Source organism: Elephantulus edwardii, unplaced genomic scaffold, assembly GCF_000299155.1.
Source record: "Elephantulus edwardii isolate Elephantulus edwardi_28Jun2011 unplaced genomic scaffold, EleEdw1.0 scaffold00089, whole genome shotgun sequence".
NCBI classification, from domain to species: Eukaryota; Metazoa; Chordata; class Mammalia; order Macroscelidea; family Macroscelididae; genus Elephantulus; species Elephantulus edwardii.
The window spans coordinates 5,131,890-5,159,008 of record NW_006399839.1 but is presented as its reverse complement, the minus strand read 5'-3'; the positions used below and the strand labels follow the sequence as shown (position 1 = coordinate 5,159,008).

Sequence of the window (27,119 nt, the reverse complement as noted above, 5' to 3'; positions counted from 1 at the left end):
CTAGACTCCTGTGATGACAGAAATACCTAGTCACATATCTCTTTTACACAGTTTTCTCCCTCCTCTGTTTCAGTGCAGTATACATTATTGAACGCATCTTATTCAATCTCTCCCCAACCCTGAGGTTAGTCCCATTCTACAACAGTGGCATCATGTAATATTTGTCCTTTTGTGACTGGGATATTTCACTCAGCATAATGTTCTCCAGAGTCGGCCATTTTGAATAATACTGCATGAGTTAATTTATAATTTTGTAGCATTGTGGTCTGAGAAGATGCTTTGTATTATTTCTATGCTTTGGAAGTTATTGATGCTTGCCTTGTGTCCTAAAATGTGATCTGTCACATTCCTTGCACATTGGAGAAGAAAGTAAATTGTGCTTTTTTTAGGTACACTAGTCTATAAATATGAGATCAAATTAATTTATTGTGTTCTAATTGAGTTTCTTTCTGGAAGTTCTGTCTTTTCTTGAAAGTGGTGTATTAAAGTCTCCAACTACTATAATAGTGTTTTCTATTTTCTTTTTAAGTTTTGTTAATGTTTGTTTTATATATTTTCCAGGTCTTTCATTTGGTACATAGATATTATTATTGTTATGTCTTTTTGTTCTAATCATTATGTAGTGACTTTCCATGTCCTTTATGATGGTTTTTACATTGAAATCTATTTTATCAGAAATTAATATTGCCACTTCTGCTTTTTTTCTGGTTGCCATTTGCTTGGTCTATTTCCCCCACACTTTATTTTTAGTCTTTCTTTATCTTCATTTTTCAGGTGTGTCTTTTGTAGACAGCATATTGGCGAATTTTGGTTTTTTTATCCAATCTGCTACTCCTTTTCTCTTCAGTGGTGCATTTTAACTGTTTACATTCAGTGTGATTATTGAGATGCAAGGGTTCATTGCTATCATTTTGTTGAGTTTTTTCTGATGTTGTTGCTAGTTACTTTGGTCCATCCTGCTTTCTGTGGCACCTCTGTAAGAAGGATGTCTCTCGATGTTTCCTGCAGGGCTGGTTTTGTTTTTACAAACTCCCTTTGGTTCTGTTTTTCTGGGAATATCTTGATTTCTCCTTCATATCCTCTCATTCTTCATTATGCTTGGCAAGTTTTCTTCTAATAATTCTTCCACAACTTGTTTGGTGCCTTTAGTTGCTTCTTCTTTTTCTGGAATCCTGATTATGCACACATTATTTCTCTTGGTGTTCCGCATTATTCTTTGGTTTTCTTCTTCTATCTACCTTCTTGATTCTGCCTTTTGTTCTAGCAGATCAGTGGTGACAATTCTATCTTATAGTTTACTGATTCTGTGTTTGATCTATTCAACCCTGTTAATGTGTCCCTCCATTATGTTGACAGCATCTGAAACATTGGTCCTCATATTTTGGATTGTGGTTTCTTGTTTTTCCACAGCCTTCAATGCCTTATTAGTTTTTTTTGCCTTATTAGTTTTATCTTTATTGTTTTGGATTATTTTTTTAAGCTCTTCCTGGTTTTTGCTTGCAGTGTCCTATAATTCTTCAAGTTTGTCTTTCACCCATTGAAAAGATTAAATCATTGTTCTTTTAAATTCTGTGTCAGAAAGTGTCATCAGACTTTCTGGCTTCAGGATATCCATTGGCACTGTGTCACTTTTTTTGGAGCAACATCTTGCTTTGGGCTTGTGTAAGGGGTGAACTATCCTGCTTCCTATGTGACATTGCTGTGGTAGAGTTTTTCATGTCTGAAGTGATAGTAGGTTCTTGATCTGAAGTCACCGCTCCAGAAGAGGGTGGGACAGCTACCCTTCCTGGGTTTCTCTCTGCCCTCTGACCCAAGAGAAGATATGTTTTCGTTCAGTAGAGAAACCACCTGTTGAAACAGCCTCCTCTCTCAAAAAACTACCACATCTAGGGTAGTCCTGGGTGTTCTGGGCTAAAGACAGTTGATGGACTGGACATGAAGAGATACAAGGCAGAGCACTGAGCCTAACTGGAAAACCAGGAAGCCTTGGCTTTCCCTTCAAGAACGAGCTCCAGCTGTCTCACTCCCCTTTGATTGAGTGTAAGGGGTCCCACTTGATGCAGCCAGACAGTAGTGACCCCCCACAAAGTACCTCACTCAAGTTGCAGCATCACTCCCTGTCACATCACTCCCTGGTGCAGAATTCCCTGACATAGTGCTCCCCACTTCCCAGTGCATGCGTTGCATCAACAACTCCCGGGTGCATGCATCATCTCTGAGGGGGGTTTTGTTTTTGTTGTTGTTTTTTTTAAAAAGCAACAAACTCTAAGCTGATAATGTTTGGTTGTGTTGTGTTTATGGTCAAAGTTTACAAAGTAGTTTAGGTTCCATATGTCATTGTATGCCTGTCTTGGAAGAATATCACCACCAGTTTTTTCCTTCCAAGATGCCTCTAGGTAGGCTCAAACTTGCGACCTTTCAGTTCACAGCTGAATGTTTTAATTGTCTGCAACAAGCAGGTTTAGGGTCTTTTCATTTTCAATGGTTAAGGAGGACCACTGAGGTAACTGCCGGTTTTACACGAGACAACAGGCAGAGGATAAAACTCCTAGGGGGTACCTGCGCAGGGCATCCACTGCTGATTCCCAAGTGGAAGAAGGTTCTGATCATCCTAGCTTGTTTTACCATTCCTGCAGACGTGTTCACCTGAGTACTAGCATGCAGGAATGATACAGCTGAATCAGTGCGAGAGGAGTGCTGAGTAATCCCATATCTCACTACAATGGCATCCCATCTCCTGAGTGAACCTTGCCTAACAACACAGTTTACATGACATCACTTATAACCTATCACTTCATCACCATGACCTCACCTCCTCAACATGACATGACCCTATCACTATAGCATCATCCCAACCCCGTGTCATCACTTCATTAACATGTTGTCACCTCAACAACATGACATCACTGTCGCTGTGACATCACGCCTCCACCATGACATCACCCATTACTGGACCATCATTCTAGCAACCTGGCATCATCCTATCAGTATGTCATGGCACTCACTGCTCTCCTAATGTCTTCTGCTTATTCCACGTTTTCCCTCTAGAAAATACACACCTGAGAATAGACTACTCTCTCTCTCCTGCTATACCCCAGAAATGTTTTGCTTTTTTAAATGAAGTGTGGACTCAGGTACAAACTATGGTAATCCCTAAAGTCTACCATGTGTCCACACACAGGCCCATCCATCAGATCCATCCAAATATGAAGTCTTCATTCTGCCTGCCACTCACTGTTGTTGTTAGGTTCCATTGATTCGAGTATGACTCATAGCAACCCTGTGAACAGCAGATCTGAACTCTGTCCTGTCATGTGCCATCCTCATCATCTCTGACACACTCAAGCCCATTGCTGCAGTCACTCTGTCTACCCACTTGGTTGAAGGTCTTCCTGTCCTTTACTGAGCTTCCACCTTCCCAAGCATGATGTCCACCTCCAGGGAACAGCCTCTCCTGACCACATGCCCAAAATATGTGAGATGAAGCTCCATCATCTTTGCCTCCAAGAAGCACTCTGACTGGTTCACTTGCTCAGTGTGGACTTACTACAGACAGCAAATTTTCAGTAACTACAGACTAATGAGGCTGCACCCTCATTCTTGATATAAAACCCACAAGGGGAATGGAGCAGTTCTAAAGCTGTCACCATGGCTAATGAAAATGAAGCCTCTGGGGTCTGTATCCCTAGGGATGGATGTGTCTTTTTGGGAAATGCATGCTGAGTGTTATGAATTGAACTGTCTCCTTTTCAAAATATTTTGTAATGTGCCTGAGTCAGGAGTCTCAAAGGTTTGATAGTTATACAGTGATGTAATTTGGCTTTTATGTCATGATGTAGTCATCCCTCCTTATGTGATATGATATGATGTAATCCATCATCAGCCTGTCTGTTGTAAAGCGACTAGGGTGGAATTCAACACTCTTACTTGTCTTGATTCAGTGTAGGGGGAGTTTTCCAGGAGTATAGCCTGCATCACCTTTTATCTTAGAAAAGAAAGAGCGACCTAAGAACCATCATAAAAGAAGAACGGGCAGAGCACATCCATTGGACTCAGGGTTTTTATGCTGAGAACCTTCTAGACTGGGCGAAGATTGATGCCCAGACACATGGAGATGTGTAAATCCCACAGATGCTGAAGGGAGACAAGGATTCTCCAAAACTGGGAGGGAGGAAAAGCCTTCCATTAGAGCTGGCATCCTGAGCTCAGTCTCCTAGCCTCTTTAGACTAGGAGAGAATGAGTTTCTGTTTGTGAAAGTCATACACTTGTGGATTTCTGTTACAACAGCTCTAAAGGATACACAGAGGGTGCTAGGACCCAGGGTTTATGTCTCAAATGCTTTGCTACAAGAGATACTGGCTACTTGGTGGGGGGGTTTATGTCTCAAATGCTTTGCTACAAGAGATACTGGCTACTTGGTGGGGGGGTTTATGTCTCAAATGCTTTGCTACAAGAGACACTGGCTACTTGGTGGGGGAAAAAACCTCAAAGAAACACAGTTTAAAAAGATCTGATCTTTCCTCTTAGATCATTTCCAGGCTTCCTCATCTCTGCAGCCAGAATTTGCTGGACCCTGTGCTCCTTTTTTTCTGTTCGTATGTTTGTCTATTCCCCTAGTCAGCACAGCTCTCACCTGTTGGCATGATTCTGCTTAGGAGATTCTCTATTTCCTCTCTGTGGCATCGATAACCATGCAGTCAAATGCTCTTAAAAATAGAGATGTTTATCTTTGTTGATGTTGTTATTATTAGATGCCATCTAGTCAGGTGACTCATAGCGACCCTATGGATTTGAACCCTATCCTGTCCTGTGCCATCCTCACAATCTCTGACATACTTGAGCCCATTGCTGCAATCACTGTATCAGTCCATCTGGTTGAGGGTCTTCCTCTCTTTCCCTGCCCTTTCACTTTTCCAAGCATGATGTCCCACTCCAAAGGAAAAGCATCTCTTGGCAACATACCCAAAATATGTGAGATGAAGCTTTATCACTTTTATTAGCCTGGAAAAGGCTGCACCTTCTCTAGGACATATCTGTGTGTGCTTTTGGCTGTCTATGGGCTATTTAGTACTCTTCTCCAACACCAGAATTAAAAAGCATTAGTTATTCTTCTGGTATTCTTATTCATTGTCTACCTCTCAGATGCGTAGCAAGTGAATGAAAAGACCATTGTCTGGATCAGACATACCTCAGTCCCCAAACTGACATCATATTTCCTCAGTGATTTGGAGAGGTCCCGGACTGCAGACTTTCCCAATGCCATATATCGTCTGATCTCCTGATGTTGTTGAGTGCCTTCGATTGGACCTGACTCATAGCGACGCTATGAACAAAAGGCCTAAAGCCTCTCTACAACTGTCAACAATTTATCAAAGTTCATAGAGTTCTCAGAGGCATGTTGTTTAGGAAGTGGATTCCACTCCTGATAGCTGGTACCAGAAATGTTGATTGTGGATCCAAGTAAGGTCACGTTGTTGACAGTCTTTTCTCCTTCTGTCATGATGTTGCCTATCAGCCCAATGGTGAGAATTTTTGTTTTCTTAACATTGAGATGCAATCCATATTGAAGGCTTTATTCTTTGACTTTCTGCAGCAAGTGCTTCAAGTCCTCCTGACTTTCAGCAAGCGAAGTGTATTGTCTGCATAATGCAGGTTATTAATGAGTCTTTCTCTGATCCTGATGTCACATTCTTCTTCACAGAGTCTAGCTTCTCAAATAATTTGCTCAGCATACAGATTAAATAGGTCTGGAGAAAGAAAACAACCCTGACTCACTCCTTTATTCATTTTAAACCTATTTCATTATCTTTGGTAGAGTTCATTTAATGAATAATCACTGTGTTTTCAGATATCAAGCTGAATGTACTATACGCTATATCATGTTCAGTTATTACAGTAATTTTAATGAAGCAACACATTTGATAGGTGATGAAACAGACCAGAGATGTTAAGTGCCATAGCCATGGTCACACAGCTTGAATTTATCCAGATCAGATCATCTGATGTCAAAAGCCTTATTCTTAACCACTCTGATCCAGCTGGCTTTAAACATTGTATTTCAAGATGTGGAGAGATTTGCACTATAACATAATGGTGAAGTATCATATCTTAGGGGCTAGGGACTTAAGAGAAAACATTCCTCTACCTTCTTTGCTAACTAAAGAAATACCTTCCCACACTTACTAGGAAGCATAAGCTACTCCTCACCACAAAGCCATAAACATTAAAAAAAAAATGAATCCCAAGCAATGGTGTGCTTGATTCGGCTCGTATCAACTCACAACAACCAATTTTATGCATCTCTTCCCAAGTCCAAGTTTCCTGATGTCATATTGGTAGCTTGCAGTTGGCCCTGGCGGAAGCATTTACACTGTGGAAATTGGCATTACTACCAATCATGCCTCTTTCTCTTGAGAGAGCTGGCTATTAAACATTTACCAGCACCCTACTGACACAAAACTAAAACTCCCACCAGGAACAAAGGATTCACTAGAAAGAAACACGCCCCAACAAATACTCCGATTTTCTGGGATGCATTTTTTTCCTCCCCAATTCCTCTACCTAAGGCTGCTGTTAGGGATCCCTGCTGACACTCCACCCTTACAAGTCTCACAAACATCCTTGACTCTCAATGTGACCACTCTGCCTTTTCATTGCTGTTAACAATTTTTTTAAAAAATCACATTCTGGGCCCATTTCTCAAACCAACTCAAGGAAATCAAGGTGATTCTTTTCCTCTCCTCCATCCAAACTCTCCGTGATGTTATTTCCTCGATTTGGTAGAACGGATGCTCGTAGGATGGAGACAAAACGTTACTGCTGGTGGTTTGCTCAGGAAAGGAAACATTCTTAGAAGTCTACTCTACTGGCTCAGGGGCCTTTCTTCTCAGAATCTGCACAATAGGCTGTGAAAAAAAATTGCATGTTGTTTTGACCCAGCAGTTCCATTTCTCAGAGTCTAGCCAACAGAAATATTTTCAGCTGGGCACAAAATGTATGTACAGGATTATTCTGTGCAGCATGACTTGAAATGGTAGGAAAATTCTGAGCATGACTTCAGTGTCTGTCACTAAAGAAGTTGTCTAAATTATGGTCCACTCAAACCATTGAAGGCTTTGCAGCTGTTAGGAGAGTGTGGGATCTTTGTATGTGACATCCTGAAAAGATGCATGTGAGATATAAATGGGGTAAAAATTATCTAGAGAACAATATCCAGAGTGTAATAATATTTCTGTAAACAAAATGAAAGCATGAGTACATCTGTATATATTTACAATGGAGGGCATTAGAAAGTTCTGGAAGGACCAAACCTAAAATGTCAAATACTGTTGATGAGCATGGGGACCTCTGTTTATTAGTGTAGAATTGTATTCCATAGGGTTTTCAGGGGTTAGTTTCCCCAAAGTAGATCACCAGCCTTTCTTCCAAAGTCCTCAGAGTGAACATGGACCTCAACCAGGGTCATTAACTGTTTGCACCAACCAGGACTTCTAAGGAAGGACCCATCCCTTCAAAGTAATTTTCACTACGTGCAGTGGGAGAAAGGCCTGGCAGCTGACTTCTTAAGAAAAAAACAAACAAACCTACCAAAACCACCCATCAATAAAAAGGCCCAGCTACTGTTTTTAAATTGAATTCTTTCTTAATTAAGCCCTCTCTTTTTGTTAAAAGTAAATAATGCACGTGAAATATTTGTTTTAAAGCAAATTCTGGCAGCCATAGGGTAACTCAGTCATGGTAGCGGTGGGAACAAGCGGAGGGGCTCCAGGCCTCCCAAGCCCCTGCCTCTTCAAAGCTTCAACTGAAAAAAAAAATTCCAGCTGTTTTGTATTATGAGAGTTCCCACTTTAAAAAGGGAGGATTTATGCTGCTGGGGGAAAAAAAATTAAAGACTGCAAACCAGGGCATCAAAGCAGACTGTGGTTTAAAATTCATCCCAATCGAAAACACAGAATCAAGTAGAGTTGCTGGCCTGTCAATAGATGCATGATTTATGTTCTGGGCTGCCTTTGAGGTTAGTTTATGTGGGCACTGGAACAGGAGAGGGATGGGGAGGACTTTGGATGCTGTGTGGTAACTGTCCGCAGGGGGAAGGAATTCATTAAGTCGGGGGATTTTAGAAGAGGAGAAAGACCTGGGAGGCAGGGCCAGGAGAGGTGCCAGGGTCTGTGTATTGGGAGTTGGAGAAGGAAGTGTTGGAATGTGGAATGGGGAACTGTTTTATTTAAGGGAGCCTGGGGTTTTGACAGAACAATCCTAATTCCTTAACCCTGGGTTCTCTTCCTTTTTTGTCCTTCTTTTGTTGACAATCTGACCACCTATGTTAAAGTACTTGCACAGGTGTGTGTTCCTGCAGCAGGGACCTCAGGCATCTGCTTGGGTCCTCCCTCTCATTATTGTTATGTACCATTGAGTCGTGTATAACTCAGTGAGCCGGTGAACAACGGCTCTGTCCTATCCTCATAATCTTTAACACCTTTGAGCCCGTTGCTCCAATCATTGTCAGTCCACCTCCCTCCTTCTATGACCTTCCACCTTTGCTATCATGATGTCCCTCTCCAAGGAATAGCTTCTTCTAGCAACATGCCCAAAGTATGTGAGATGAAGCTTCGCCATCCTTGCTTCCAAGGAACATTCTGATTACATTTTTCCCAAGACATATCTGTTTGTTCTTTTGGCAATCTTTTGGATATTCATTACTCTTCTCTAGCACCACAGCTTAAAAGCATCAATTCCATCCTTATTCAGCTTTTAGAGACATAACAAGTGATTAAAAAGACCATGGCCTGAATCAGATACATCTCAGACCTCAGACTAACATCATTGCTCCTCAGTACTCTGGGTACTCAGTACGATGGCTCCTGACAATGGGTTTGCTCAAGCGGTTGTGGATCCAAGCAAGATCAAATCATTGACAGTTTCAGTCTTTTCTCTATCTGTCATGCTGCCTATCAGTCTAAGTGGTAAGGATTTTTGTTGGTGTTGAGATTTAATCCATATTGAAGGCTGTGTAGTCTTTGATCTTCTACAGCAGGCATTTTAAGGGTCCTCCCTACTTGGAGGGGTGGTGGGATACAGTCAATAACTTTCCATGATCTAGACTACTTCTAGAACCTCTCCTTGAGCAAATCTGGTAAAAACACCAAAGACCCATTGTTACTGAGTTGATTATAACTCATATCAAGCTTACAGAGCAAATTATAACTGTTCATATATTGTCAAGGCTGTCGATCTTTACAGGAGCTGAATATCTTATCTTTTTATTTTGAAGCAGCTGGTGGATTCAAACTGTAGATCTTCTAGTTAGCAGCTGAGAACTTTAACTACTCTGCCACCATGGCTTCTTATTAACTCAAACCTCATTCATTGCTATTGAGTGAAAACTGACCATAGCTAACCCCTGTTGAGTTTAGGAAGCGGTAAATTACACAGGGGGAGATTGTTCATCTTTTCTCCATGAAGCTGCTGATGCATTCAAGAACAATAGAAGGGCATGAGACATAGGAAGGAGGAAAAAGGGAGGAGTGGAGGAAAAAAGGAAGAGGAGCAAACAAAAACAGGCACCAGGGAGGCATTTGCAAGAAGAGACTTAGAAATCTCATAGTAGATGTAGTGATGTGCTGCTAAATGCTTAGAAGCCCATTTAAAAAACTCAAATGGCTTGTAGTTTACCGATCCCTTCCTACTGTGGCTAGGAAAGATGATGATATTTCGTATTAAATACTCTGGGCATCTTAATAGGAGGAAACAGACCCCGGAAAAGGTCAGCATGCTTGAAGAGTAAAGAGTTGGCAAAGGTGAGGAAGACCCTCCAGGAGATAGATTGGCACAATGACTACAACAGTGGCCTTAAGTGCAGCGGATGTTGTGTGATGGCACGGGATTGGGCAGGGTCTTGATCTGTGTATAAGGTTGCTGTGAGTCAGAGAACTGTGGTGGCCTAGTGGTAGGGAGTTACACTGCCATCCCAAAGACACGTGGCTCGAATCCACTGGCTGCTTGGAGGGAGAAAGATGAGCACTCTCCTTCTGTGCAGCCTCTGAAGACCCGCTGGAGGGTTAGCTGTGAGTCGTTTCTGACTCTACGACGTGTAACAGTAACTACAGTGATGCAGAGTCAACTTAAGGATCCCTAACATTAGGAGCTAACGTGATTTCACTGGACGAGAAACCAGAAGAGGTGCACACAGGGGGCCGTCTCCAGCCTGCCTCCTAGCATCATCTTTGAGCTCCCACACTACTCACAGAACTCAGAACAGCCACCCAGAATGGAAAAGGACAGTGTCAGCAGAAAAGATGGCGAGGACCCCTCCTCTGCCACCAGTAAGCGGAGGCTTACTTAAGATTCCAGCAGGTGATCACAGGCTTCATGGTTTGGTGAGTGTGGTCAATAGTCAGGGCCTCCAGGAGCCAGTGGAGGGCGCAGAGCTGCCGGAAGAGGGGTTCACTGCCAAGACAAGAGAGGGGGGATCCTGTTAGAATGGGAAGAGAGGAACATAGAACAATACCAGTTAAGAGGAGCTGTGTTGGCTCCCACTGCGAGAGCTGCCACCATGTTCCTGGCAGGTGTGTTTTGCACACCTTTGCACTGACCTGGAAGGAATCCAGCAGTCCCATTGTACAGCAGTCATTCAGAGGAATGAAAGAAGTTGGGCCAGTGATAGAGCTGTGATTTGAAACAGCAGGATCCTGTGACCTGGACTTTGTGTGTGTGTAGAGAGAAGGACAATAGAGGGAGCCTCCAGCTATGGGTTCTAGATGCAGGCAGCGGAGAAGACTGAAGGCCATTCACATCCCATAGTGAGATCTGGTGGCCTAGTGGGTTAGGAGTTGTGCCAACCCAGAGGCAGGTGGTTCGAATCCACCAGCTGTTATGAGAGAAAGATGAGCAACCTCCACTCGTGATTTGCAGCCTCTGATAACCCACTGAGGATCATCTGAGAGTTGGTTCCGACTCGATGGCACACAACAGCAGCAGAGTGTCTAGTTGTTAATCTGATAAAAGTATAACAAATACACTACAGAGTGTCACCAAAGTCTGAGCCCCGGGAACCTAGTGTAGTCATATGCCCTTCACCAGAATGTGTAGTTGGATGTTGAAAGAAGACTTATTGAGGTTGCTATTTGAAAATGTACTGTTTAAAGGTAAATAAAATCCATGTTTTCTTTGTTAACCTGAGTTACCCACTTGCCATGGCATAAGTATCCTCTTGGGCACTGGGTACTTTATACACACCATTTGATTCTCCCAAGGATCTTATGGCATAAGGAGTGTTAAATTTTAGAAAAGTGAAAACAGAGGCTCAGAGAGGTACATCCACTAGCTGAGGGCCATACAGTGTGTGTTGATGATAATGCTAGACTGAATATCTCATTTAACTCTCAGGAAACCCCTGTAGAGAGGGTTTCATGACCACCTCCTCTTGACAGATGTGGGGATGGAGCCTCAGAGAGTTGAAGTGAATCTCCTGAGATCATGCTACTAAGCGATTGGTGAGGATTTGAACTTGGATCTGGTTAATCCTAGAGGCCACTCTTCTGTGAGCCAGTTGTCCCTGAAGTCAGCCCTGCGAATGGGGCCAACTCAAAAGTGAGGTCGGGAGAGGGTTAACCTCCTGCCTGCACTTTTCCTGGAAATTGGTGTCCTGACCAGTGGCACCCCACCCCAGTGTTTTTCCTCTTAAACTAATGTGCCAGCAGCCTGGTAATTGTTATTCTCTGAAAGTGTGCCCTGCCTTGATCAATACTTCCAGGGATCAGCTCACCCTCTCTGGGGCAGGGAGGAGGAATCCAGACTCCAGTCCAGGATGGCACCACCTCCCCAGGTTGTCTGGGCTCAGGGCTCAAGGATGGAACTTGCCAGGGTCACCAAGGGGCATTTCCACACCTCCCCTGACTATATCTGCCACATCTTAGAAAAACCAGATGCCAGCAGCTTTTTGTCTTCTTGGGGACTCTATCCTTCCTTCCTTCCACAAATTACTAAGCAATCACTAACCCAGTTCTCTTGGCATCCCAGGATGGTTATAAATGGTTAATCTCAGTGGCTCACTGAAAGGTGTATGATCCAAGTCAACCCAGAGGTACCTTGGAAGAAAAGTCTGGTGATCAACTTCCAAAAAAATCAACCATTGAAGATCCTAATGGATCCTAGATCTTTCTGACACAGGGTCACTGTGAGTCTGAACTGGTTGGCCGGCCACTGGTTTACTGTTACTTTAATTCTAGTGGCCTAGTGGTAAAGAGTTGCACTACCAACTCAAAGGCAGGTGGTTCGAACCCACCAACTGCTCCATGGGAGAAAGATGGGAATTCTCCTCCCATGTGATTTACAGCCTCTGAAAACTCACTGGAGGGTCAGCTGAGAGTCAATTCCACCTCTACAGAGTCTCAGTTCATCTTTAGAAGCCTCCCTCTAACCCTGAGTCTGTGCTGTCTTTGACCTGGGGCAGGTTGAGTGTATCTCTCTGAGCTTCTGCTTCCTCATCCGCAAAATGGGAATAATGATCCACCCACATCCTGCAGGGCTACTGAGAGGGTTGGATGAGATTAAAGCAACAGAATAACCAGTGGGCTTACCATTATTGGTTTCTGTCAAGCTAGGCCCTGTCTCACTGTGATCTTATCTTAGTTGGATCAGAATCTTGTGGGCCACGGGGTTTTCACTGGTTAATTGACAGAAGCAGGTCACTAGGCCTTTCTTTCTGGTCTGTCTTAGTCTGGATGCAATCTCCCATTGATTGCCTAGCAGTGCACAAGGTAGATTGATCAGGAATTGAAACCTGGTCCTCTCTCACGGAAAGCAAGAACTCTACCAGCACTGCCTCTGTGACACAGTGCAGGGGCCAAACATTTGGCATGTGATGAGACAGAGAAGTCTAGATATCATTCATCTGTTTCTGTTGCCCTAAAAAAGCAGTGTTCTCAGCCAAGGTTGATGCCAGATGCTATGGAGTCAGTGTTCAACACTATGAAACACCGTACCCTCTCCTCCTGCATCGTCCTCCTGGTTTCCATGGGGCTCAAGCCGATCACTGCAGTCACTGGGTCAGTCTGTCGCCTCCAAGAGCATTAACTGGGGAAGGAGGTCATTTCGTCTCCAGGGAGCACTTGGTAATTTCTTGAGACACTTAGGGGTGTTACAGCTGGAGGTTGCTCCTGGCATCTGGTTGAATACCCTAAAAGTCACACAGTATGTGTCCACCCCACAAATTATGGAGGATTATCTTCCTCCAGTGCCAAAGTTGGGAAACTCTGTCCTAAAGTGAAAAGTTTCTATCTTTGTGCCTGAAATATTCCACGCAAAAAAATGCTAATGCACGAGAAAAGAAGAAATGGGCTTGGACTTCGTCACAAGGGGGAGGAGATACTTGTTTGAGAAAACAGGTGGTGTTTGGAGGGTTGATTTGCTTCTGCTGCCCCATGCAAGGATGAGTTCATGCTCTCGGTCAGCAGCAACACAGGCTTCTCTGGAAAAGTGCTCCCCTTCGTCTTCAGGGAGGAAGGGGAAGTGACCCCCCCATACGCCCCACCCTGGTGCTGAACTGGTCCCACCTTTGCTCGGCAAGAGCTCTGGACAGATTTCCTCACACTTGCAAACTATTTGATATTAGAGCTTCTGGTTTGGTAAGAAGTGGAATCTCTCAGTCCTAGCTGATTTGCCACTTAGCTCTAAACCAGCGTCTGCTGCTGTTTTGTTGTTGTTGTTCTTTTACACCAAATAGCTTTGCCAGTCTTTGTCCTTCTCAGGAGGACAAAGCACAGCTTCAGCGGTTCCTGAGGCACTAGCTTGTTGGCCTTCACCTCAGCTTCAGGTGATGAACTAGCAAGACAAGGAGGTGAGGCTGTGCTTACTTACACGTGAGCCTCGGGGAGAAAGGCTGAGATGATGTTGCTGTGACAGGGCAGGAAGGGGCGGAGCACCATTTCAGTCCCTCTTCCCATCTTCTTCATCTTGTCTTCTGACGTGCTGAGGGAAGAACGGGTGGAAGCAGAGTGAATAGCTAGCAGCAGATTTAAGCCCTTTTCTATTCTTCTTAATCAGGTTTGTTCAACAGATACTTGAGACACTGACCACATGGTTCCTAAGGAGCCCTAGTGAGGTAGTGGCTTGCATATTGAGTTCCCAACTGAAAGGTCAGTTGTTCAAATACCAGCTGATCTGCAGGAGAAAGATGAGGCAGTCTGCTCCTGCTGTGATTTGCACCCTGGAAACCTGATGGCAGTTTATTGTGAGTCAGAACTGATGATACAGCAGTGGCCCCTTGGTGGTGCAGGCAGTTAATGTATTTAGCTGTTAACTGAAAAGTTGAAGGGTTGAGTCCCTCCAGAGGCTCCTTGGAGGAAAGACCTGGAGATCTTGTATTTCAGCCCCTGGAAACCCTGTGGAGCACAGTTCTATGCGGGCACATGCGGGCTCACCAGGAGTTGGAATCAACTCAACAACTGATCTGATGCTGTTTTCCAGGCACCTTTCTAGACACGGTCAGTGAACAAAGCATATGTGCCCATGCTGGTGGCTTAATGGTAAGGACTTGCACTGCCAACTCAAAGGAACACCGATTGAATCCACCATCTCTTGCTCTGGAAGAGAAAGATGGACTGTCTCCTCCCATGTGATTTATAGCTTCTAAAAACCCACTGGAGGGTCAGCTGTGGGTCAGTTCAAACTGATGGACATGATGACTCTGGTGGCACGTAACAATAATAATCTTTGTGGAAGCCAAGTGCCACATACTTTCCCTCATAAAGCAACTGGTAGGTTTGAACTGTAGACCTAGGTTTGCATCCTCATGCTTTAACCACTGTGCCATCAGCGTCCCCTGACTCTGTCCTAGGGGGTGGAAGTGTTTTCTTTGAAGTTAATGTGACCCTAGTGAAAGTGTACAAAGCAAATGTATTGTTTTCATCCAACCACTCATACATATTTGTTATAACATTAATTTCAAAACCAACAATATATAATCAGTCAATCACCCTTTCCCTACTTCTTCCCTACAATTCAGATTTTCACTCATTTTTTCTGTCCTTCTGTGTGTTTTCTTTCTTTAGTGCTATTGTGCCGCTCATTCCTTTATTGTATATAGCCTTTTCCTTTATGTATATACATGTGTTTCCCATTTGGAGTTCTGTTGGCATAGTGTGTTAAGAGTTATGCTGTGAATCAAAACGTTAGCAGTTCAAGTCCACCAAGAGGCTCCATGGGAGAAACAAAGGCAGGCTCCTCCTGTAACTACTTACAGCCTCTGAAACCCAGTGGAGGATCTTACTATGAGTAAGAATCACCTCAAAGATAGTGCTTTGTTGTCTGCTTACTAATTTATACTCCTTCTCCCTCCCTATTTCTGGTAACCATTCAACAGTGATCCTTTCTGTGTATAAATCTTTCTTTAGCTTTTTATAATAGTGATCTTGTACAACTTTTGTCCTTTTGTGAAGGATTTATTTGATTCAGCCTAGTGTTCTCCAGATGCACCTGTATGATGCAAGGTTTACTGAGTTTTTTATTTATCGTTTTTCATTGTTGCACAGTAAGTACTCCTTGGTGCAAATGTATCACAGTTTATTTATCCATAAGTCCCTTGATGCACACTTGGGTTTCCAGATGTCCATTTTAGCGGGTGAGGAAGTAAATGTTTTTGGCTCCATCGGCCAAGACTAGAGCCCGTTCTGACTGTTCACAACTTGCCAGAGCTGCTGTGAAAGCATGAAAGCAGCTGTGGGCAGTATGTTTACAATATATACATGGCTGTGTTCTAATAAAACTTTATTTCTAAAAATCAGGCAGTAGGCTGGATTAAGAATCAGTACCTTTGAATTTGATATTGGAGAAGAGCACTGAATATTTCTTGGACTGCCAAAAGAATGAACAAACTTATCCTGGAGGAGGTGCTGCCAAGGTGCTCCTTAGAGGCAAGGATGGTGACACCCTGACCCACAGACTTTGGGCATATTGTCTGGAGGGGCCAGTCCTTGGAAGAGGACATCATGTTGGGAAAGGTGGAGGCGCAGAGAGGAGAGGAAGACTCTCCACAGGATGAACCAGCACAGTGACTAGAGCACGTCAGAGATCGTGAACATACTGATCATGAGGGGTGCAGACCCAGCAACGTTCAGATCTGCTGTTGGTAGGTCGATGTGAGTGGTAGTAGACTCAGCGGAACTGAACAACAGTGGAGTGTCATTTTAAACTGGAAGTGATTCCTATTTTGAAAGAGTCACTCTGCCTTGCTTTGCAAAATGGGATGGGGTGGCCATGGCAGGCCATCCAGAGATGCATGTTAGGTACTTTACCTGCCTGCTTGAAATTCGAGGAAGAGCCTGAAGTCACAGAGTTCCCCCCCAAAAAACAAACAAACAACAACCAACCAAAATACCACAACCAGAACTAGCATCTGGATTCACCAGTTTTGTAGTGTTTGGGTTTTGTTTGGTTTTTTTGTTTTGCTTTTTTTAATTTCTGTGGGCTCTGTATTCAACTTTGAGAGCTAAGGAAACCATAGGCAATTACACTGGCATAGCCCTGTCTTCCTGGCTCACCTGCGTCTCCCAATGGTTTAACAGATGCGGAAATTAACCCAGCTTTCACACTCCTTAGTCTCTGATTTGATGTCTTCTCTTAGGCACAATAATAAGACAAATTCTATCCATTGGTCCCACACCCCAAACCTTTTGTGCTGAATCTGCAGCTGAGAAAGGAGGTCATGGAGCACAGTGGGAGAGACTGCTCCCAGGCAGAGATCTTCTGGGACATGCTTCATTTCCCTTTCCCCATGCACAATCTGTCAGCCTTAAAACTTTGCTGTAAAAAAACGTATTCTGCAGTCTTAGATCCAGAGTGCATGTGTGTGAGGTGGGGTGGGCATGGAGGGGAAGAATCCCTTTTGCTCTTACAATGTACAAGATTAAATACTTTGTGAAACAATATTTATATATGAACACTTGGTTGGATTTTTAAAAAATATATACGATTGGGATTATATTTATAGGAAGTGTTGCTTTTATGTAGGAAAGTCCCACAGAGATGATTCAGCCTGTTTTCTAATCTTTATGAAAATGAAGACTTTCTCTAGCCTTAAATTTTGACATTCAAGGTAACTGAGGCCCAGATAAATCAGATTCTTTGATTTCAATTCATGGCAACACCATGTATGCCAGTGTGGAACTCAAGTCCATAGGCTTTTGCATATATATATATATATAAATATTTTATTATTAGTAATGTATCTTAGGGAGCTCTGGTGGCTTAGTGGTAAGAAATTTTGCTGCCAACACAAAGGTATACCATTCGAATCCACCAGCTATTCTGTGGGAGAAAGATGGGCAGTCTCCTCCTACACAGTTTACTGCTTCTGAAAACCTGCTGGAGGGTCAGCTAGTGGTCAGTTCCAATTTGATGATATACAACAACAACAATCATAATATATTTTAATATATCTTTTTAGTATAATGTTTGTAATTTCTTGGAAGCAGACGACTAGACCCTTCTTCCAAGTCACCTCTGGGTGGGCCTGAGCCTCAGGGTGACGTTCTATTGGGCGTCCAGTACTATACATCTTAATGGGAGGAGATTGTCTCATCCTTCACCTGACGAGGGGCTTCTGGGTTTGAATTGCCACTCAACATGTAATCAGCACCCCAGCTCTAAGCCACTTAGGGCTCTCTGTTACCACATTAATGTTACTATTATGTTACGTGCTATCCAGTTGGAACCAAGTCATAGCTGACCCTCCGGCAGCTCTTAAGAGCCAGCGAACTGCGTACATGCAGGGAGGAGGCCCATCTTTCTCCTGGAGAGCAGCAGGGGGACTGGAATCATGTGCCCTCATAGTGGCAGTGCAGCCCTTTACCCACCAGGCCACCAGACATGCCCAGCTGTGTAATGATAGCTAACGTTCATTGACCAGTTATGTGCCAGCCTGTGTGGCATCGTGTCATTTAATCCACATACCAATCTTATGAATTTGGTACATGAATACAGGTGAAGAGAGCATCTGGCAGCACCATGGTTAAGCTCACGGCTACTAAATGAAAGAAAGGTCAGGGTGCTCTGATGGCCTAGTGGTAAAAGAGCTGCACTGTCAACCTAAAGGCAGATGGCTCGAATCCTACAGTTGCTCTGAGGTAGAAAGATGGGCCATTTAAAGCCTCTGAAAACCCACTAGAGGGTCAACTTTGAGTTGGTTCCAGCTAGATGGTGTGCGCGCACACAGAAGATCTGTAATTAGAATCACCAGTGACTCCAGAGGCGAAACCAGCCGATGATCTTCTGAGATGGTTCAGACTTACTGCCATTGATCGAGTCGGTTCGTAGTCTCAGTGCTCATCCTTTGGGCTGAAAATCACACAGGAGGAGGCCGCTCATCTTTCTCCTGTGGAGCCACTCGTGGATTTGAACCAAATCAGCAGAGACACCTGACCTTTCTACGGGCTGCATCTGTGACTATGACACCTTTCCAAACCCTAGTCGGTCCTCTCGGGTCTCTGTGAGCTGAAATAATTTTGCCAGCAACACTATGAATGAAGAAAAGAGGGGCTGGGGAGGTAAGGAGACATGCTCTAAGTTACACTGTTGGCTCAGGGGAATCTGGGACTTGAACCAAAGTCCTGGGAGGCTCAGTGTTCTGTACTGGGCAGTATGCAGTTGTTCTTTAATAACCCTCGGTCTCCACTTTTCTGCCATGGGTACACTGTAGAGATGGCCATGGCCTTCAGTTTTAATAACCAGCCTCGTACAGCACATAGAGCCCATCAGATAGCATAGAGCCAGGCCAGTGTATGAAGTGTCTCGTGTGCAAATCTCAACATAGTAAACTTTAAGTAAACCATGTCTCACACTCTGAACCATGGAGTGGGGAGAAAAGAACTATGTCTCATTACCAGAGATGAAACAAGCCCACGCAAACAATGGGGCCTTACCACCAAGTTAGTCAAGCGGCTGCAGGGGAGTCCTTTTTAGCTCCCTCCAATAACCCTCTCTTTGCCTGCTCACCTGAGCATAGTTCCTGCTCAAGGGACCAGCCTTCTCTTTATTCCAGGGAATGGCTGTCAGCTGGCTGGAGTCACTCGAGTTCTGGGCTCTCTGTGTCATTGCACAGCAGGTAGGGGGCCTGCTGAGCTCTTGAGACCCTCATGGAAGTGCTAAGGGTGTGCCTGCTTCTGTTTAGTCTGGCAATCTGAGTTCTTGAATGTAGTCATAACATAGTGACTTGCAATTTTGGCTTCATATTAGACTCCCTTAGGGGAACTTGTAAACTTGTTGTTATGTGTTGTTGAGTTGACTATGGCTCATAGTGAACAACGGCTCTGAACCTTGCCCTGTCCTGAGCCAACCTCTCCATCTCTGGCAACCTGACCTCATTGTCATAGTCATTGTGTTGGCCCACCACATCACAAAGGATGCTGGAGGTGCTGGGGCTGAAATCGGGGAATTAGCAGGTGTGTGTGGTTGTTGTGTGCCACTGAGTCAGAATCAACTCATAGCTGACCCTCCTGTGGGCTTTCAGAAGCAGTGGATCGCACAGGAGGAGACTGACCACAGTGTTGATGCTGTTGTTGTTGTGTGCCGTCAAGTTACCCGAAACTCATAGAGACCCTGTGCACAATAACCCTGTCCTGAGCAGATCTCACTGTCTCTGACACACCTACCTCCATTACCCACTTCTGTGACAATCTTTTCCAATCACTAATGTCTGCTTGCAACTGTTCCTCCTCCTTTGTATTTCCAGTTGGAGGGCTCAGCCTCCAGTGCTATATCTGCTAGTTTAATCTAAGTGTGCTTTATTGAACATAGGGTTTTCAAAGGCCTGTTATTTTACAAGTGAGGTAGAACTTTATGAGTAGGATAATGACTAGAACTTTAGTTGGTAGAGGTCGAGGGCAAGAATATTTGAAATCCAGGGAATAGCATGGCAAAGTCTGGAGGTAAGGACAAGTTTGGAAGGGCAGGGAAAGAGACTCACTTGGAACCAGCAGGATTCCTCATGTAGCTCTTACTGTCAACCGTGAGGACAGATAATACGTAGTGATGACATCACTCAACCCCACTGGGTAGCATTCACTCCCAGTGATCCTTCCCAAGACCATCAGTGCCGGAGCCCCCCCAGCCACACTCACCTCAAAAGAGTGTCACCGAAGTGTATATCGGAGCTCTTACTGGCTGGCTGGAATTTCTTTCTTTCTTCCTCTTCCATTTTCTGACGTTGCTGATCCATCTTTTTCTTTGCGCTCTCCTCCTTAAGCATCGTGAAGTATCCCCGGCCGATCTTCACTGACTGAATGAAGAATCTAGAGAGAGTCGGAGGAGTAACCTTGAAAAGGTGAAGACAGCACCCTTATGAGTTGGCTTGGTAATCTCTGAGAGGCACTGGGGATACAGGGAGCCTCCCCGCTTTTACCGTTGTGGAGGTGCCTGTCCCGCCGTTGACTTCTGGACCCTACTTGTAACTTTACGTGAGTCATTCAGCCTGTCTAGGCCTTGATATAGGCAAGGCCTGGGCAGTGTTTCATTTGATGTATGCAGGGGGATTGGCAGGGTATCTGGCATTGAGGGATTCATTTGATGCATACAGAGGGGTTGGCAGGGTGTCTGGCTCACCCATGCTCTATGATGGTGCTGTGTAGATCGTCCTGGGTCAAGGCTGCCTTCTCTTCAGTTTGCATGAGTGCTAACTTTGGCAAGCACAGCTCAGATGTGCGAGTAATAATGTGCAGGAGCTTGCTGTTCCAGGTAACATATGTGGGACTTTACTGTGCTCCTTCTTTTCTTCCTCAGCCACTGTTCTAATCAGATGTCTCTGTACTGGCTTGCTTTAGCCAACCTGTACCTGATGGTTTGTGCACTCCCCTCCCCCTTTGTCTTGACATTAGAGCTGGTGACCCTAGGAGGTGACAAGGAAGGAGTGAGGTGTGCACATATCTTTGTCCATCTGTCTATCGATCTCACTATCTAAGGTGCTGTCAGGGACTGTATTGAGCCACTCCCACTTCTTGTAGCTATAACTTTTGGTGAAGAAATTAAATTTCGCTAATTTTCCAAGTAGTAAGCCAGCCCCAGGATATTCTGGACATTGTGCTGACTGTTGTGAACGTGATGATGAACAAGACATAGATCCCTTACTTAGAATGACTGATGTAGCCGGCGAGAGAGACATGAGTCTAATGATAGAGCCGAATGTTGGGCCTGGAAGGACGTGGGGCTACGTGTGGGTGCCTACTTCAGTCTTGGGCATATCCCTGGAGGAAACAATAGCTCCTCCCCCATTACCAAAGTTGCCCTCTTCCCTCTCCTGGATGCTTTCTTGGGCCCAGTTTTGGATGGGAAAATTCGCACCAAGCTGTCATGGCTAGACTGATGTTGTTGTTGTTATGTGCCATCGAGTCGCTTACGACTCATAGCGACCCTGTGTACAACAGCCCTAAACTCTGCTCTGTCCTGTGCCAATCGCACTGTCTCTGATACTCCCATCCCGATTAACCAGTCACTGAATCAATCTACCTCATAGAGGGTCTTCCCCTTCTACGCTGTCCCTCTACCCTCCCAAGCATGATGTCCCTCTTCAAGGACCGGTCCCTCCTTACAACATATCCAAAGTATGTCAGATGAAGCCCCAGAATCCTTGCCTCCAAGGAGCAGCCCAGTTTAACCCTCTCCAGGATGAATCTGTTTTCTTGGCAGTCCATGGTATATTCAATACCCTTCTCCAGCACCACAGCTCAAAGGCGTCAATTCTCCTTCTATCCTCCTTGGTCATGGTCCAACTCTCTGATGCATAACAAGTGATTTCAAAGACCATAGCCTGTATCAGATGCACCTTAGTCTCCAGAGTGACACCATTGCTCTTCAGTACTTTGGAGAGGTCCCTAACAGCAGACTTTCCCAACGACAATATGTCTTTTAATTTCCTGGCTGCTGGTGCCAAGAGTGTTGATTGTGGAGCCAAGTAAACTAAAGTTGTTAACAATCTCAATCTCTTCACCATCCATCCTGATGCTGCCAGTTGGTCCAGTGGTGAGAATCTTTGTCTTCTTGACATTGACCCTCAGTCCGTACTGAAGGCTGTAGTCCTTGACCCTCTACGGCAAGTGCATCAGGTCCTCCTCAGTTTCAGCAAGCAGGGTTGTGTCATCTGCATAACGCAGATTGCTGAGATAGATCTTCCACCAATCCTGACCCCACATTTCTCCTCATAGAGCCCTGCATTTACTCAGAAGCATTACGGTGTTACTATGGGTGACATTTCATTTCAGCCAGGACCACCTATAAATGTCCATTAGGAAAATGCTGGAAAGTGGGTGGTGGGCCTTCCCTAGCATTTTTCACATTGTTCTGCCCAGGTATAGCCAAATAATGACCTGCATTCATTTGTGTTGCTGGCTGACATTGATTGAGAACCTGCTATTGCAGGTATAAGTATAGGACACTAGGCCTACACAGAAGAGTAAGAAAAGGCATCCAGAGTTTACAGTCCATTGGGAGAAGCACATCCATAAATATCTCAACACAGTTCCAAAGAACCCAGAGATATCTAGGAAGACTTTCTGGAGGAGGTGATATTTGGACTGAGTAGAAAAATCACCAGTAGGAGAAGGGGGAAGTGGTCCACCAGTGGACAGAATATCAAAATATCAAAGAGGTGAGTGTAATGGCCTACTTAGGAAGCAGCAGGCATCTTAGAACATCTGGACCACAGCAGGCTGTATGGGAGAGACCGGAATTAAAGTTGGAGGACTTGCCAGGCAGCAGGTCATACAGACACGCTGCCTCATACACTCACTCATTGTAGTCAGGTCAGAATCAACGTATAACTGACACTCCTAAGGGTTCTGAGACTGTAAATCACATGGAAGGAGATTCCCCATCTTTCTCTCTTGGAGCTGCTGGTGGGTTCAGACAGCCAGACACAAATCCCTTCTGGTAGCATTAGAGCTCCCTATGGGTTATACTACCAGAACTTTCTGTACACGGCCTGTTGTTGTAGTTGTGTACCACTGAGCCAGAACCAACTGGTAGTTGACCCTCCAGTGGGTTTTCAGAGGCCTTGAACTACGTGCCTTTGTAATTGCAGCACAACTTCTTGCCACTAGGCCACCAGAGCTATATGCTTTTATTCCAAAAAAGAAGGATTAGATACACATTTAAGGGCAAAACAGCAGGACACAGGAAAAAGAAGATTAAAAAAATAACATCAGGTGAAGGCAGGTAATGAAAAATTGTGTCTCTGTGTCTGGGGACACATATTTGACCCGGAGCATCTGAGCGGCCAGTGCAAAGAGGGGAACAATCTTTCACACGATTCCTGACGGCGGAAGCAGTGAGGAATTGCGCTGCAGCACAAAGGCGGCGCAGTTTGCATCCACCAGCTGCTCTGCTGGAGGAAGACGGGAGGCTCCTCCCATGCATTTACTGCCTCTGAAACCCACTGGAGGAGGGTCAGCTGAGGGTTGGTTCCAACTCAGTGTTAACATAACAACAACATAAGATTAATTTTTTTTAGATTGTTGAACAAAAGATTTTTTTTTAAAAAAAAAAAACAGAATTCCAAAACTCGATAGTCAGTGTCTGTAACTCCCAGTCCTGAACTAGGAGGAGATTCCTCTCCAGCATCTGGTCAGGGGAGGATAACATAAAAAAGCCAAGCAAATCACTAGATGCAACTAGAGTGAATACCGGTCTCACCAGGTGACCACAGGCCTGGACAATGAGTGGTGGCTAATGGCAGGAATCAGCCCAGCTGGCCCCACTCTCAGTGCTCGTCTCCTGGAAGTAGCTAGTGAGAGATGAAGGGAGCTGATGAAGGGGCTGGGTCCTCATGTCAGACACACTGGTCTATTCTGGGATCCTCAAAGACTACAGGCTGTTCATTCAGCGAGCTCACAAGCACTCCCCCGGCACCGCAAAGGCCCATTTAAAAATGCTTAATATTTTAGCAAATTCCCATTTAATTCCCTTGTATGTTCCCTGCATTTTCCTCATCATTATTGCTGATTACCAGGCTATTTGTGTGAAGGGAGCTATTTGCTGGGAAGAGCCGCTTTTGCCTTTAAATCTACTCACCCGGGGCCTCCTGCTTGCTGCTTTCCGGCAGTAGAACTCCCCCGGCTAACATTGCAGCAGAGCGATGGGGAGGGAGATAATTAACTGCATCAGGCAAGCGGAGGATGAGGCGGATTAGAAAATGCAAAGTTTCCTCTGCCCAGCTCAATTTCTTCCTGACTGCTGCCTGGGAGGCCGCAGGGTTTTGTTTTTAAGGGGCATATGCTTTCTGGTTGGGAGCCTGTGGGGGTGCGGACAAGTGCGGGATGCTCAGCAGGGCCTGGCTGAGGAGGACAGATGCCTCCGCAGGAGAGGGCTTCAGGGCTCACTCCTCATGGAGAGACCATGGGGAGGACAGCGGTTTGCTCTGGCACTCCTTTGTCATGAGGTGCCATCAAGTGGAGCGCGCGCGCGCGCGCGCGCACACACACACACACACACACACACACACACACACACACACAGTGGGATGAAGCACTTGCAGATTCTGCACCATCTTAACTCTCATTGCTCGGTTGCCTTGTTGAAGCTGCTGGGTATTTTGAGAGCCTTCTGACTTTGGAAGCTTGTCGCCCAGCACTTGGTTCATTGCTGTCAGTTGGAACTGACTCACAGCTGACCGTCCGTTGCGCTTCCGAGGCTGTCAGTCATACTGGAGGAGTATGCACGTTTATCTCCCTTGCAGCCATTGGGGGATTTGAACCACTAGAGCGGCATGGTCTTTGGGTTAGTAGTGAAACCCCCGCCCATGGATTTTGCCACCAGCACCCCCTTTGCAACACTGTGTCAGACAGTAGTCTGTTGTGAGCCACAGGGTTTTCGTTAGCTGATTTTCAGAACTGGATTGCCAGACTTTTCTCTCTACTCTTACTCTGGAAGTTCAGCTGAAATACATTCAGCATCACAGCAACACACAAGCCTGCGATGAAAGAGTGGGTTTTGGAAGAACGACAAGTGTATTGGTTACGAATCCAACTCAAGTCTCCTGCATGGAAGGCAAGAATACTATTACTAAATTCCAGCCTGTATCAGCCAAACGTCAGTCTGCCTATGGACACAGGAGCCAGAAGTACTTGACAGTCTGCGTTTTTCAGGTGGCTTGTTACACAGCATTGTGGTGAAAATAGGTGACTTTTATAAGAGCCAACTCTTGCAGGACATGTCATTATTTTATGAGTCACAAAGAAAGAAAAACACGTACCAACTGAATCCAGACATGATTGCATAATGTGCTCTAATTTCAGAGATGTTAAACTCTGTACAAAAAAATAATTGTGCTTGCTAGATTTTAAAACTTAGTTTACAAAGAGAGAAATTACCTCAGACCTGAGAAAAGCTAGTCTGGAGCAAAATGCTGAAATTAAGCCCTTTCTGAACAGTTATAGGTCCCTGGATAGCGTAAATGGTCTGCAATCAACTTTGTTGTTGTTCTGTCTCATGGAGTCTGAACTAGATGATAGCTGAGCCTTCAGTGGGTTTTCAGAGGCTGTAAATCACACAGGAGGTGACTGCCTGTCTTTCTACTGAGGAGCAGCCTGTGGATCCAACTGCGTCCCTTTGGGTGGTCAGCGCAGCTCTTTAACCCACCAGGTCACTACTAACATAAAAAGAATAGTGTTTTCAAGTGTATCAGGGGCTGCAGAGGAAAGGGTTGGTGATCTGCTTCCATAAGTACCACTCAGTCAGTTTCGACTCATGGTGACCCTTTAAACAACAGAACCCAATGCTGCCTGGTTCTGTACCATCCTCACGGTGTCGCTGTGTTTAAGGTCATTGTTAGAGCCACTGGGTCAACCCATCTTGCTCCCAGTTGCATTCCAGATGCCTTCCAGCCCGAGGGGTGTGTCTTCAGCACTAAGTTACTTGAGACTCTGTTATTGTGATCTGTAGAGGTTTCATGGATTTTCAGAAATTGATCTCCAGGCTTTTTCTTTCAGTTTGCCTTAGTCTCAAAGCTCCACTGGAACATACCCGTCCTGGAAGACCCTACTTGTATTTGAAGTAACTGGTCCATCACAGTATAGGAGACTGACAGATGGTGACTTCACCAGTGGGTGAAGATTATAGCCAAGAAAATCCTTTGGGGACATTCTGCTCAGTAAAAGACATTATTGTTTGCTGTTGGGTCAGAACTGATTTGTAGCTGACCTTCCAGTGGGTTTTCAGAGGCTCTAAAACACGGGAGGAGATTGTCCATTTTTCTCTCTTGGAGCACCTGCCTTTTTGTTGGCAGCATGGCTCCTTACTCAGTAGACCACCAGAGCTCCCTAAGGTTACTGCAAGTTAGAATGTTCTACTGTGGAGTTGTTTTGTTTGGTTCTGAGAAGTATCCAGCATTCTGGACAAAATATCTCAGCAATGCTCTGTGATGAGATTAAGAATCCTTGCCAGGGCATCATAATGACCCAAATGGCTGGTTTGTAACCAACCAGCTTTTCAGAGGTTGGAACCCACAAGGGGGGAAGTTAACCTAACTTTCTTCCGTGGAATGACTGGTGGATTTGAACCTCCACCCTGTGGGATTAGCAGCACAGCTCTCTACTCCAGCAGAATACTCATTGCCGTCGAGTTGGAACTGACTCATAGCTGACCCTCTAGCAGGTTTTTGGTGGCTGTAAATCACATGGGAGGAAATTGACTATCTTTTCCCCAAGGAGATGCTGGTGGATTTGAACTGCAAGAGAGATGCTGCCTCAGGTTAGAGGCAAGATCTGTACAATATTGTACAGCCACCTGTGCTCCCTCTGTACCACCAGTAGTTGTTATATGTATTGTAGAGTTGGGACCAACCCATGACTGACCCTCCAGTGATTATCAGAGGCAGCCGATCTCACAGGAGGAGATGGCCCATCTTTCTCCTATAGTGCAGGTGGTAGATTCAGACACAGCACACCTCCTTACCACTAGGCCACCACCACCCGAGTTCTCCATTATAAATCTTTATCTGGCCATTTTTCCCTTCAGATATACAATCAAGTGTCTTATCAACAATAATCTGGGAGCTTCTAGGAACGTAGAATCTTCCCCTTTATCCTAAATTCCAGAATCAGAATCTGCATGTCCACAAAATTCCCAAGTAACTTAA

At 44.8% G+C, this 27,119-nt stretch overlaps 1 protein-coding gene across 1 annotated transcript in view; it reads right to left on the bottom strand.

Moving 5' to 3' along the window:
• CCDC60 (coiled-coil domain containing 60) overlaps positions 1-27,119 on the bottom strand; it is a 230,048-nt gene that overhangs the window by 40,530 nt on the left and 162,399 nt on the right. Inside the window, exons 3-5 of the mRNA XM_006890496.1 lie at positions 20,116-20,286; positions 13,859-13,969; positions 10,340-10,447 (exon numbers count right to left, since the gene is read on the bottom strand). Coding sequence (XP_006890558.1) covers positions 10,340-10,447; positions 13,859-13,969; positions 20,116-20,286 — 390 coding nt within the window. The remainder of the gene's footprint in view (positions 1-10,339; positions 10,448-13,858; positions 13,970-20,115; positions 20,287-27,119) is intronic.